Below are 13,550 nucleotides of genomic sequence, written 5' to 3' on the forward strand. Positions count from 1 at the left end.
CTGCCCCTCTCTTTCAAAGTCCCTCCCCTAACCCCAGAAAACAGCCCCATGTCTTACTTCACTTGGCATGTTTGCCTGTCTGAATAGGGAAGGCACACCATGAAAAAAAATTGGCACAGACATGAATGTGCAAAGCTGCCTTTGCGTTGGCTGGAATGGGCACTCCATTAAAAATGTTTTAATCCACTTTCTTTTATACATTAACAGGAGTAGAAAGCATTGTGGAGGGGTTTCGAACAGAGGTTCCCAGTAGCCAGGTTGCCACACTGTACCTTCTGCCACCACTAGAGCTGTATTCCTGTCCCTAACCTTGCAACCTGAGCGAGCGCTCCCCAGACTGAAAGAAACGTGACCGCTACCTTCTTGTTATCATCCAGGACTGTGTTCATGTTTTCTATCCAAACAGCATCCACTGGACCGTCAAAGACAATCCACTTCCTATCCTCCGTAGTGGAACAAGCCTGTTCTCTGAAGGTGTTTGCAAGGATGCCATCTGTCCACTCGTGGCTCACGGGGTCAAAACACCCATACAGCTGTCCCATAGTGATAGCTTTGGGATTAATTATTCTGTACTCAACAGCAACCTCACCTGTTGAACTGTCTGCGGGGGAGATGAAATCTTTGATTAGTTATAAGACAACCTGCAGCAGGTTCTTGCCATTTGGAAGCTATTTGTCAAGGCCAAATACAATATATTACATGCTGGTTATGTATTACTTCTCCTACCACCACCCCACACAACTTTTAAAAAAACATCAATCTCCTTACTTACGTGCTGTCCAGAACTCTCTTAGTTACGTGCTGTCCAAATTCTCTTATATTTTGCAGCCCAGCAGCAACAAAACTAGCACATTCATTTATTTTACCTGCAACACTTTATTTAGTCCTCCCTCTGCTATCCAGCAACCTAAATGAATCAAAGCTGAATCAAGAGCTCTTTCAAAGTAAGATGCTCTCAGGCAGGATTTGTTTTCATGCTTTACCTTGGCTCAGTTCACCAAGTCCTGCAGCCAACACTTTGTAGGCACTGGTTTTGCCTCCCAGGGCATCTCCAACAATCATGTAGCCGTGACGCACCATCATCATTTCGTAAATCTGTACCGAGGACAGAAGCTATATAAGGATTATGCTGTGTGGCTTGAGGATACACCAGTGATACAGGAGAGCGTGTTGAGAGTGCCTCTTTGGAAAATGCTCAGTAAGCCCCAAGCCCAACAACAGGGATGGCTAGAGGGGCTGGAAGTATAAAGAAGAGAGTTACTGCAGGAAAGGGATCCCAGAGGCTTCAAACTCACACCACCACCACGCCTGGCAGACATCAACAAATGCATTTCATCACTGCAGGTGGGAGTGCACCTTGTTTATCACACAGGAACATTAATCACCTTTAAGGAACCTCCACATGATCTCATGCTTCATTTCAGATAGATTTCATCTCTGTGCTCAGCTTTACGCCTGTTTAAAATTTCTCTGCAACCATTCCCTTTTGTATTTGTTTCCCTGAATGTCCTAACTGTTGTTCATTATTGGCCTTCGCTCAGTGAATGTTCTACCTGTTGACTATACGGTCGCACGGCATAATCTGCCTTGGATCGCAGTGAGAAAGGCAGACTATAAGTAATAACAATAACAATAATAACAATAATGTGATCCCTCATGCCACAGACAGAATGGATCCCTCGATAACGGTCATCAGCCACAATAGCTAAATGAGATTTCAATATGCAGAGGTAGTATACCTCTGAACAGGGGTGATTTCGTAGAAAAAGAGCTGGAGGAACTCCTTAGCATATCTCATTAGCATAATTGATTTGCATATGCCACACCCCATGACATCACCTATCCTGGCTGTTTTGGACCCAAATCCTGGCTATTCAGGGCCGAAATTGGGCCCAAAATGGCAAAAAGGGGCTGAAAATGGCCAAAAAGGAGCCCAAAATGGTCAGGATCAGGCCACTGCTGAGTGGGAGAGTGATCCACCACCTATCACAGGCCCCATATGGGCTGTTTCAGCCCCAATCCAGGCTGAAACGGACCCAATATGGCCGAGAGTCAGGTGGGTGGGGCCACCTGACATGTGACCTCTTTGGGGAACTGCTGGAACTGCGTTCCTGTGTGTTCCCCCTCGAAATGAGCCCTGCCCCTGAATACTAGCTGCTGAGAGAGCAAGGTTTTGGCCTCTATGCTCCTTTTGTGGATCTTGTAGGACATCTGTGAGAAGCAGGGTGCTGAGCTAGATGAACCCTGGATCAGATTCATTAGGACTCTTCTTATGTCCTCAGATTAATCAGACTGTGGGGAAAGCCTGCCTTGGGAGACTGGGCTCTCCTCACCCGACTCTCCAAGAGTCACCGTACAGTAAACATGAATGAGAAAGCTCCACCGTGTTTGTTTCCTAGAAGGAAAATGTTGTGTTTTTTAAAAAAAAATTAACCTGAATAATCTTCCCAATAAACCACGGAACTGGCTGAAGGTTCATTTTGTTGATATTGTTGTTCAGGGCCTGAATGAAACGCTCATAATCTGGTTTAGGAAGAACCACTCCAGGAAACAAATCCGATATGATACCCTGTGGAATGCAAGACAAGAAAAGCAATTTGCCAGAAAAATAAGAACTGAATTCCTTGGAGTAAAGCCGTATACACATTCATTTTGAGCTGTTTTTAATGACTGCAGAAAAAAATCTTCTTAGCTAATACTATTGCCATGCCCTTGTATAGCTCTTATGGTGTGGCTATATTTAGAATATTGTGTACAGTTCAGCTTTTAAAAAAGAATATTGTTGAGCAGGAAAAGATGTAGAGAAAAGACCCCGGGAATGATTAAGGGGCAGCATCCCAATAAGCAAAAGGCTGAAGGGTTTGGGGCTTTTGAGTTTGGAAAAAAGGAAACAGAGAAAGGCAAGGTGACAGGGGCTTATTAATTTGTGTGTGGTGGGAAGAAGCTAAAGAAAACTTTTTTTCTTTTCCCAAAATGCTAGAACTCAGGGGTGCCCAGGAAAATTGAAGGGTAATCGATTGTCAGACAAAAAGGACAGCCTTCCTCACCCAAAACCTGATGAGTTCACTGGAACGAGATGCAGCAAAAGTCACGAGCTTAAAATGTGGGTGGAAGAGTTTAAACACATTCATGGACGATGGAAAAAAAGTTGGAAAAAGTTCCAAAAAGTTGGAAATAAGAAAAGGAACAAGACAAGGGTGTCCGCTTTCCCCACTTCTGTTTGTAATGGTACTGGAGATTTTACTTAGGCAAATAAGAGAAGACAATTCAATAAGAGGATTGAGGACTAAAGGATCGGAATACAAAGTAAGAGCTTTTGCTGATGACATAATGGTGATAGTGGAAGATCCAATAGAGTGCATGCCAAAATTGATGAAGAAAATGAAGGATTTTGGAGACGTAGCGGGTTTTGTAATTAATAAGGTGAAGTCCAAAATATTGTGCAAAAATATGACTAAACAACAACAAAAGGAGTTGATGGACAAGGTGGAATGTGAAGTAGCTAACAAGGTTAAGTGGAAGTGACAGTGAAGAATATTGACTTATATAAGAATAACTATGACAAGTTATGGCATCAAATAGATAAAGATATGATTAGATGGAACAAAATGAACTTGTCATGGTTAGGTCGTATTGCAGTAATCAAGATGAATGTTCTTCCAAGAATGATGTTTTTACTACAGATAATACCTATTGTTAAAGACAGTAAACAATTTGAGAAGTGGCAGAGAACGATGTTAAATTTTGTTTGTGCTGGAAAGAAACCCAGAGTTAAAATGAAAGTACTTTACGATGCGAAAGATAGAGGAGGACTACAATTACCAAATTTTAAATTATACCATGAAGCGATATGTCTGGACTGGATAAAGGAATGGATGACATCGAAGAATTTGAAGTTGTTAGCACTGGAAAGATATAATAAACTCTTCGGATGGCATGCATATCTATGGTATGACAAAGTAAAAGCAGACTCTATGTTTTTACATCATTATGTAAGAAGAAGCTTGTTTGCTGTATGGACTAAATATAAGAAATATATAGAAGAGACTATACCAATGTGGATTATCCCTGCGGAAGTAGTAAATCCAAGAACAGAATATGCAGGGGAAGACTGGTTGACATATAAAGAAATTCTTGAGATACAACAGAATAACTATATGCTTAAAGGTAATGAAGAATTGCCATTCCAATATGGATGGTCTCAATATATGCAGATAAAAGACCTATATGAGAAAGACAAAAGGAAAAATGGTTTTAGACTACAAAACTCTGAGATTGAGAATTGTTTGCTTCAGGGGGGGAAGAAAATAATTTCTAAAATATATAAGATATTACTGAAATGGTTTACAGAGGAAGAAGTTGTTAAAGTTCAGATGGTCAAATGGGCAATAAACTGTAATAAGGAAATTTCAATGGAAGCTTGGGAAAAGGTATGGAAAAATGTAGTTAAGATTTCAGCATGTACCACGGTGCGTGAAAATGTATATAAAATGTTGTATAGATGGTATTTAACACCGAAGAAGTTGGCCAATGGTAATAGCCAGATGTCTGATAAATGTTGGAAATGTAAACAGCATGAAGGTTCATTCTATCATATGTGGTGGACTTGTGATAAGGCTAAGCAGTTCTGGGGGGATATAGTTAAAGTTATGTCAGATATTTTACAAAGGAATATAAATAAAACCCCGGAATTGCTGTTATTATGTATGAACCTAGAAGATTTTGATAAAATGGACAGAGTTATGGTGTTTTATATGATTACGGCGGCCAGAATGTGTTATGCACAGATGTGGAAGACTCAGGAGATACCATCTATGGAAGACTGGATTCTGAAAGTCTTGAATATGGCAGAAATGGACAAATTAACAAGGAAATTGAAAGAACAAGAAGAATTGGACTATACATTAAGCTGGGAAAAATTTAAGAAATATGTGGAGAAAAAGTGGGACATGAAGGGGAAACTGTGGTCTTTGGAGAAGTAGGGGAGATAGAAACTTACTTAAGGTTAAAAAGGGGTATATTTTACTGTATTTTATTGGATTAGTATAGTATATTTACAGGGGAGTATAATTATGAGTAATAAGGTTATAGGGAGTATATGTGAAATATAGATACTATAGTTAATTGGTATATAAGGAATAGTATGTTACATATATATATGTAGGATTTTTTTTAGTTAGTATATGTACCTATTATTACTTATACAATTTTTATATTTTTAACTAAGATAAGCAATATAGTTAGTGTAGATTGTTAAGATAATTAAAGAGATTTGATAGGTATAATATAGATATATATTACATTATTACATCATTATTATAGACTTTAAGAATTTATATGATATACTTTTTAGATTAAGTTGGGTATGGAAAACTGCTGGGAGTCACCAGAAAAGGTGGGGGGGAAAGGATGGGGAAAATGCAATGGGGTGAATAATGATAATGATTTTTATGTATGTTTGTAAACCCATCCAATAAAAAATTCTTTAAAAAAAAACACATTCATGGACGATGGGCTATTGACTATGATGATTGAATGAAACCTCCATGTTCAGAGACAGTTTACCTACGAATACCAATGGCTAGATGGGTATACCTCTGCCTTTGCTTGTAGGCCCATTGAGGGCATCCAGTTGTTCCCTGTAGGAAACAGCATTGCTGGACAAGTTGGACTCTTGATACAATCCCACAAGCCTTAGTTCTTATGTCCTTATATAATAATAATAACAATAACATTCAATTTATACACCACCCTTCAGGACAACTTCATGCCCACTCAGAGCGGTTAACAAAGTATGTTATTATTATGCCCACAACAAACACCCTGTAAGGTGGGTGGGGCTGAGAGAGATCCAGAGAGCTGTGACTAGCCCAAGGTCACCTAGCTGGCTTCAAGCGGAGGAGTGGGGAATCAAACCTGGCTCTCTAGATTAAAGTCCCACGCTGCTAACCACTACACCAAACTGGCTCTCTTATAACTGTGACTATCTCATCAACATTTCCCAGTTTGTATTTGAACGGCAGCACCTAACGCCATTAGCTTCTGAATTATTTGATGTTTATCTTACCTGAAACAAAGGGACATCTTGGGCCAGGAATTTTGCTAAGTTAACATCCAGCAGTGCCCTAAGCAACAAGACACTTTCATTTTCATCTGGGTACTTCAGTTTCAAGTTCCCTGCTGCTGTCAGGACTGATTTCACTGCACGCATTCCGTAGTCATAGTGATGTTGGGACGATAACTGTTCAGAGCAAAGGCGGTAGGTGGCAACAATTTTCTGGGCAAGGCTGTGAAAGGTTAGGCATATTACAATTTACATACCATGAAAAAAGGATTAAAATATCTACAGGTTGAAAATAAAGGATATAACCAAGTCGGCTTATAAAAAATTCAGGAATAGTCCAGCACACGTGAAAAACAAAATGACAGGTTTTTTTCTTGTATATGTTGGGGGGGGGGAGGTTAGTTTACTGTAGCAAATATTGGAAAGGGGGGTGGGTAGCCTACCACAGATCAGTTCTGCTAGCAGGGACAAGTGGAGGGAACTTTCCCCTGGAGCAAGTTACTCAGACAGCATCAGGGAAAGGCTCCTTCGGCCAGAGGAAAGCATCGTTGCTAGCTTAATGGTTCTGTAGGATCCAGCTGAATGGCTCTAACAAAAGGAGAAATAATACACTGATAACTGAAAATAGGTACTTAACACTTTGTAACGAGACGGTTGCCCGTGTCTAAAACCAAGCTTCAACTTGCCAGGAGAAAGATGAATCTCTCTCCGGGGAAGCCGAAAGCAGTTAGTCTTTAGACCTGTCAAACAGATAAGTTCTTTGAACCAGCTGTTTATCAGTACATGTATTTATATAGGGTTCAATATTGCTTTGCAACTCCTTATCAAACACACAGACACCAATCTAGAGTTTATTTCACTTTATTGAAAATATACCCTAGTTTTTTAATGAAGCAAGTAATCTAAATATAAATGGCTATTAATATGAATCCTATAACAACAGAACATAGAAAGGCAATAAGAAATAAGTTCACTAACATTTCTCAATAAATCCTAAGTGTAACATTGCTCAAAGTTTCTATGAAATACATAGGTAGAAATAGGTTCTCACCTAGATTCTCCCAAGAGATCTCTTCCATCAGTACCCTGCTTATTCTTTCTGTGTTTGCAATTATATACCTAATCATATGCAAATATGGTCTATTCACATGATAGCACAAACAAATATTGATTGGTTTGACACTTCACTGAATATTCATAATTTCATAGTACAGCCTTCCAATTAGTTAAAAAATTATGTTATTGTCTGATCTGCAAGAGAATACTATAAATCTCTGACAAGTGTCAAGAAAAAGTTAAGTTGGGCGATCACCATTGGTTGAATCTCTGATAGAAGAACATCAATCTCGGTAGAGTCCACTATTTTAATTAATTGTCAAAGGATGAAAGCACACCTGCTGAATTACCTTACACATAGAAAAAATACACTGACAGTTCATGCAAAGTTTAAAAGTTCATCTAGAGAGTACAGAAGCTAGGCCTAGTATTGTTCAGTATTAATTATTGGCATATGATTTTAATCTATATTGGCATAACAACTTTATTGAAATTTCTCCCTCTAGCTAACAAAAATAAAATATTTCCATCAATATTTTATTCTGAAAGAATTGCTCTGCTGGATCTGGGTAAGCATCTCTTTTGTCTAGTATCCTGTGGCCATCAAAATGTTGCTGGGAAGCCCAGAGGGCATGAAAGCAACAACCAGGCCCCGCTGTCTGCCCTCTTAAAACTAGTATTCTGAGCTACACTGTCTCTGAACCTGAAGGTTCAGTGTTTAGTCAGCGCCTGTCCAAAGCTATATTCAATAATTACTTTATTCTGTTCCCTGCCACCCAGACAGTATAATACCTAGAACTTGCTACGATTTCACATTTCTTTGGAGTCCCCTCAACTGCTAATTATGACTTTGTCTGACTTGGGTTTTGCTTATAAAAATATAAAGGTGTGCCACCTTTAATTCAAAGCACTTTTAAGATGGTCATATGAATCTTACGTTATATGTACTGCGCTAGTCAGGGCTTTTTTTCTGGGAAAAGAGGTGGTGGAACTCAGTGTGTTGCCCGTGGAGAAAATGGTCACTCCATTCCACTGCGTTACAGCTGAAAAAAAGCCCTGGTGCTAGTTCTATTGCACAAGGGCTTAAATCAGAAAAGACACTTTGGAATAATTTATGAAGATGACCAGGGCTTTTTTTCAGGGGGGACGTGGGGGAATGGAGTTCCAGAACCTCTTGAAAATGGTCACATGGCTGGTGGCCCCGCCCCCTGATCTCCAGACAGAGGGGAGTTTAGATTGCCTTCCGTGCCGCTCAGCAGAGATCAGGGGGTGGGGCCACCAGCCATGTGACCATTTTCTCTGAGGGCAACACACTGAGTTCTACCACCTCTTTTCCCAGAAAAAAAGCCGATGATGACGCTTTCCATGACATTTGAAACAAACTGGGAATCCTCTCAAGTCACACCCATATCTGAATGCAGAGGTAAAAGTTACTTAAGCACTGAAATACATGCAAGGATCTCTGAAAGAAGGTCTGAACATTGCAAGATTCCAAAAGTAGCTCTGCTTTTTACACAATTTTCTCCTGGGTGGTAGTACATAACAGGTAGGTTTTTAAGTGTAACAGAATTCATAACCCGGGAAAAAACAAACCCAATTTAACTTACCTCCTTGAGTCAAGGAATCCCATGGAATAAAGTGAAATTTCACCAATCAAAGCATAATCTGGGACCATCATGGCTACTGTGCGGAATAATGCCTAAAGAAGCACAGAAAATTGAGGGGGGGAATAGCTGATAATGTGGCCCAGTGAGAAAAAGTTCAATAGGGAAACAAATGTATAGTTGCTCTCTAAAGATGGGGGAAACAGGTACATTTTACCAGGAAACAGGAGCCAAATGGGATGGGGCTGGACCAGGCTGCAGTCTCATTACCATGACAAGCTCTATTTATATAATTTTAAAAATTCAATAGAAGAGATGACTATATGGTAGAATATGACTGAGTGAAAAGTGAAGTCTCTGTTCTTAAAAGTTCCTAAGAAATACTGATTTGCGTTCTGTCCGTTCAAATACTTGGAGACTATCACTTTTAGACAGGGAATAAGGATCTTTAAAAATCCAACTAAGAATATTTTTTTCAAAAATGTATATGGCATGGTCCTCCCCCCAAAAATAACATTTCAGATTGCAGATAGGAATGACAGGATATTTACTCAAATGTATGTGAATGATAACAAGATGTACAAAACCACATGACCATTACACTTTTGACTCCGGTAAGGCTGTGGTTTTAAATGACTGGACCACCACCACCTAAGGAGAGTCATGCCAGCAACAGTGTCACTCCCTCCTCAAGGGTTTTTAAGAGAGAAAAATCTGAGGCAGGGAGCAAGATGGAGGGAAGAGGGAAAAGGCAAGCAGAGAGAGGTCCAAGCTAAATATGCTGTGGGTAGGCACATTTGTTTGTTTATATGTCTACCCTGTTTGCATGTAACGTGTGGATTGTTAGAAAAGGAAGTGCAAGGGATCTTGTCCCATGGGTCTTGCCCAGCAACCAGTGGGTTTCTGCTGGAAGAATACAACATTTACCTTCAAGTTATCAGGAAGTTCTGCCCGTCCAGCATACCCGGGATTCATTGTGATGAACACCGCACAGGTTGGATTAAGGGAAATCTCTGTGCCTTCAAAGATAAATGTTCTGAGCTTCCGAATAATAGCCTGCTGGATACTGAGAATCTGCTGAGCCACAACAGACAGCACTTCAACCTAGCCACAAAGCCCAAACAAAAGCAACAAAAAAAGTCACACACATAAATTATACCTTTACTGAGCCCCTGCAAAAACTCAGACAGTGTGGCTGAAAGGATGTGTCAGGGTTAGATAGCCCTGTGCTAGAGAGTGTTCATGTAAAGCAATACAGTTTGAAACGGGGATGGCCCTGCCCTGGTGTGCTGTTCACAGGTCATTTGGGCCAAGCTGAATGGTTCTGCTGCCTCTGCAAGGGTAGTCAGAATGAAAAGCCAAAAACTGAAACTGCAAGGGAGCTGTCCAGCAATGTCAGCAAGCTCTGCAAAGATTAGAAGCCCGGACAGTTGAGTGCTGAACGGGCAGGGGCTGAACCATCCATGGGTACACTGCATGAGCAGCTTCCAGGCAGCAATGAAGAAGTTCTGTGATGCCCTGCTTTTTCCTACCACACACTGAACACACCCATCCTTTCTCCCAGAATAAATGTTACCTGCATCTTTTTTTCCCAAACAATCCCCTATTATTCTCCTACTTACACATCTTGATTCAACTTTGATATAAATAAAGCACTCGTACATCGTGTAGCCATTAGGGATTGATAAGTGCTTGCTCAGGTCAAAATTTGAGCCTTGTATGATGACCGGGAGTCACTGTCCATGTGCAAGCCCATCTATGTATGTTAAAGAGGACTGTGATGGCGTTAAAGTAACGTTACCTCAATTCTGTTGAACTCGTCAAAGCAGGCCCAGGCTCCAGCTTGGGCCAGCCCTTTAAAGAATTTGCCCATGGCTTTGTAGTCAAGCCCATCGGAGCAATTGAAGACAACGCACTAAAAGAAATTACAGAGAGGTTAAGCCCAAGTTGCTACAGGACTGTTGCTCACAACTGCTGTTGCCAACCTGCTGAAATTATAGGGCTTTTTTGCAGAGGATTTTTTTTGTCAGTTCTGGCCCCATAGCTTCAATTTATCCCCTGATTTCCATATACTTTTTTGCCTTTAGTTTTCACTTTATAAAGTTTTCACTTTATAACAACAACAACAACAACAACTGTGCTTATATACCACTCTTATAGACAGAGCAGTGAACAAGTTAGTGTTATTATTATCCCCACAATACAGCTGGGGAGCTGGGGCTGAGAGGAGTAGCTGACCCAAGGCCACCTACTGAGCTCATGGCAGTAGTGGGATTCGAACCGGCAGAGTGCGGATTCACAGCCGAACCATTTAACCACTGTGCTACAGCAGCTCCCTCCCTGCCAGTTTTTCCCTGGTGCTTTTGAAAACACTTTAACCCCAATCTTTTTTTTTATCAGCCAATTCTGAGTCGTGTTTGTTCGTTGTGCAGAATGTTTCTTTTGGCTTTGTTCATCCTGCCCACTCCTACCCCTTACAACTCACTTCTTGAGGATTAGTTGTTCATCATAGTCAAACTCCTCCTCCGTTCTTTGGCCTTCCTTCCCCTCCTGGTTTTGTTTTCTACCTTTTTCATTGTCAATTTCATAACGTCATAATGACCTAACATTGTAATAATAGATGCCGCAGGTTCTCTGAATCCCCAGCTTTAATTTTTTTTAAAAGTAAGTCTCTAGCCCCTTCCATTCTGGAGATATGCCTCTTTCCTTATATATCTGCAACAGAAGGGGCTAGAGACTTTCTTAAAAATGAAACCTGGGGATTCAGAAAATCTGTTGCATCTATTATTACAACATTAGGGCATTATAACATTATGACAGCATTGCAATAATAGATGCAGCAGGTTCTATGAATCTTGTCAGATCTCAGAAGCTAAGCCGGGTCAGCTCTCATTAGTACATGGAGTGGAGACCACAAAGGAAGTCAAGAACCACTACGCAGAAGCAGGCAATGGTAAACCACCTCTGAACATCTCTTGCCTTGAAAACTCTACGGGGTTGCCATAAATCAGCTGCAACTTGATGGCATTTTCCACCACAACAGATGGGCCTAATTTGGAAGCACAAGTGTGTTTCCTTGAGCCCTGGAGCCAAGGTGAGTAAGGGGCTTCCCCTCAGGCCATTCCCACACCAGTGACAGGAAGAGGAGTGGAGGCTTTGCTGTCCCCTAGGCTGGCTTCCTGCAGTCACTACAGAAGGATGCTGGATATTTACTTATGTCATTTATAGTCTCACTGAGACAAGGCGGATTACATAGAGTGAGATTAGTATAATCAGTAGCAAGGACACTTCCATACAGTGTCAAGGACATTTCCGTAGACAATGCTATAGGATAAATAAATACAAGTTTACAAAGACATAGCATTAGCACGGATGCAATATGGAATTGAAGAATTGCTGAAACAGAACACAATCAATTCTAGGACTGATATTAGACAACATGAAGCACAGGTAGTACATAGGAGTACATATTTAAAGCAACAGATAATACGTAAGGCAACATAAGGTCCCTAACTCATTGGCGAAGCATCTGAGACCCCTCCCAACCATCTTGCCCTCCTATCTGAGAAAAAAGCCTTTCTGAATAATTCGGTTTTGTTTTGGTGTGATCTAGCATGGTTTCTCTCCTGTCCTGAACACCTGCACTGCACAGTGTTTCATTTTCAGCCAACTTCTCACTCTCTCTGCCTGCCTCTCATTCCAGCCCTTCCAAACTCCAGGCTACTGTTCCTCTGCTCTCTCTTCACTCACATACCCACTCATCCCGTTAGATTGAAGTGTGTCACTTTCTCTAAGCTTTCCTTTAAGATACGGAGATCATCTTCTTATAATTAGCTTGCACACTTTGGTTGGTGCTATCACAAATTCACAATTGCTCTGGAACTGACTCTCTCTCCCCCTCTGTCACTTATTTATTTATTTATTTATGTTATTTATATTCTGCCTCTCTCACTGCGACTCAAGGCGGATTACATAGTGTGAGATTAGTACAATTACTGGCAAGGACAGGGGCAGGCAAGGACAATGTCAAGAACATTTCCATAAACAATGTCATGGGGCAAAAGAATGTAAGTTTACAAAGATATAGTATTAGCAAGGATACAGTATGGCATTGAGGAATTGCTGAAACAGAACATAATCAATTCTAGGACTTACATTGAACAACATAAAGCACAGGTAGGATATAGGAGTACTTATTTAAAGCAACAGATAATATGTAAGGCAACATAATGGTGAAATCTATGGTTTCTAACTCATTAGCGAAACATCTGGGATCCCTTTCCTACAATAACCACCCTCTTAGCTGAGAAAAAAGGCCTTTTTGAATAATTCAGTTTTGCATTGTGTGAGGAAAGCCAGGAGGGTGGGGGCTCTCCTGACCTCCTCAGGCAGGCCATTCCATAGGGTAGGGGCCACCACAGAGAAAGCCCGTGTACGGGCTGCTGTTGATTTCGCCCATGTACAGCCTGGCACCTGCAGGAGACCCTGTTCAGATGAGCAAAACTGCCATGGAGGGACATAGGGAGAGAGGTGGTCCTGTAGGTATGCTGGACCAAGGCCATGAAGGGCTTCGAATGTAATAACCATTACCTTGAACTGAGCACAGTAACTGATAGGTAGCCAATGGAGTGACTGTAGGATGGGAGTGATGTTCAAGCTTCTGCTTGCTCCTGATAATAGTTGAGCTTCAGTATTTTGCAGCAATTGGAGCCTCCCAGTTAACTTAGATGGGAGACCAATGTATAATGGGTTACAATAGTCAAGTTTTGATGTTACCATAGCATGGATCCAGGTGGCCAGGTCAGCTGTGTTGAGATAAGAAGCCA

The 13,550-nt window shown here is 40.9% G+C and overlaps 1 protein-coding gene across 1 annotated transcript in view; it reads right to left on the reverse strand.

Annotated features, from left to right (window-relative positions):
- The window catches only part of DNAH3 (dynein axonemal heavy chain 3), a 121,686-nt gene that overhangs the window by 43,982 nt on the left and 64,154 nt on the right, over positions 1 to 13,550 (reverse strand). Inside the window, exons 31-37 of the mRNA XM_054993671.1 lie at positions 10,526 to 10,639; positions 9,652 to 9,828; positions 8,728 to 8,819; positions 6,068 to 6,287; positions 2,435 to 2,569; positions 984 to 1,095; positions 360 to 601 (exon numbers count right to left, since the gene is read on the reverse strand). Of these exons, the coding sequence (XP_054849646.1) occupies positions 360 to 601; positions 984 to 1,095; positions 2,435 to 2,569; positions 6,068 to 6,287; positions 8,728 to 8,819; positions 9,652 to 9,828; positions 10,526 to 10,639 (1,092 nt within the window). The remainder of the gene's footprint in view (positions 1 to 359; positions 602 to 983; positions 1,096 to 2,434; positions 2,570 to 6,067; positions 6,288 to 8,727; positions 8,820 to 9,651; positions 9,829 to 10,525; positions 10,640 to 13,550) is intronic.

This window comes from Eublepharis macularius, chromosome 12 (genome assembly GCF_028583425.1).
Source record: "Eublepharis macularius isolate TG4126 chromosome 12, MPM_Emac_v1.0, whole genome shotgun sequence".
Taxonomy (NCBI): Eukaryota; Metazoa; Chordata; class Lepidosauria; order Squamata; family Eublepharidae; genus Eublepharis; species Eublepharis macularius.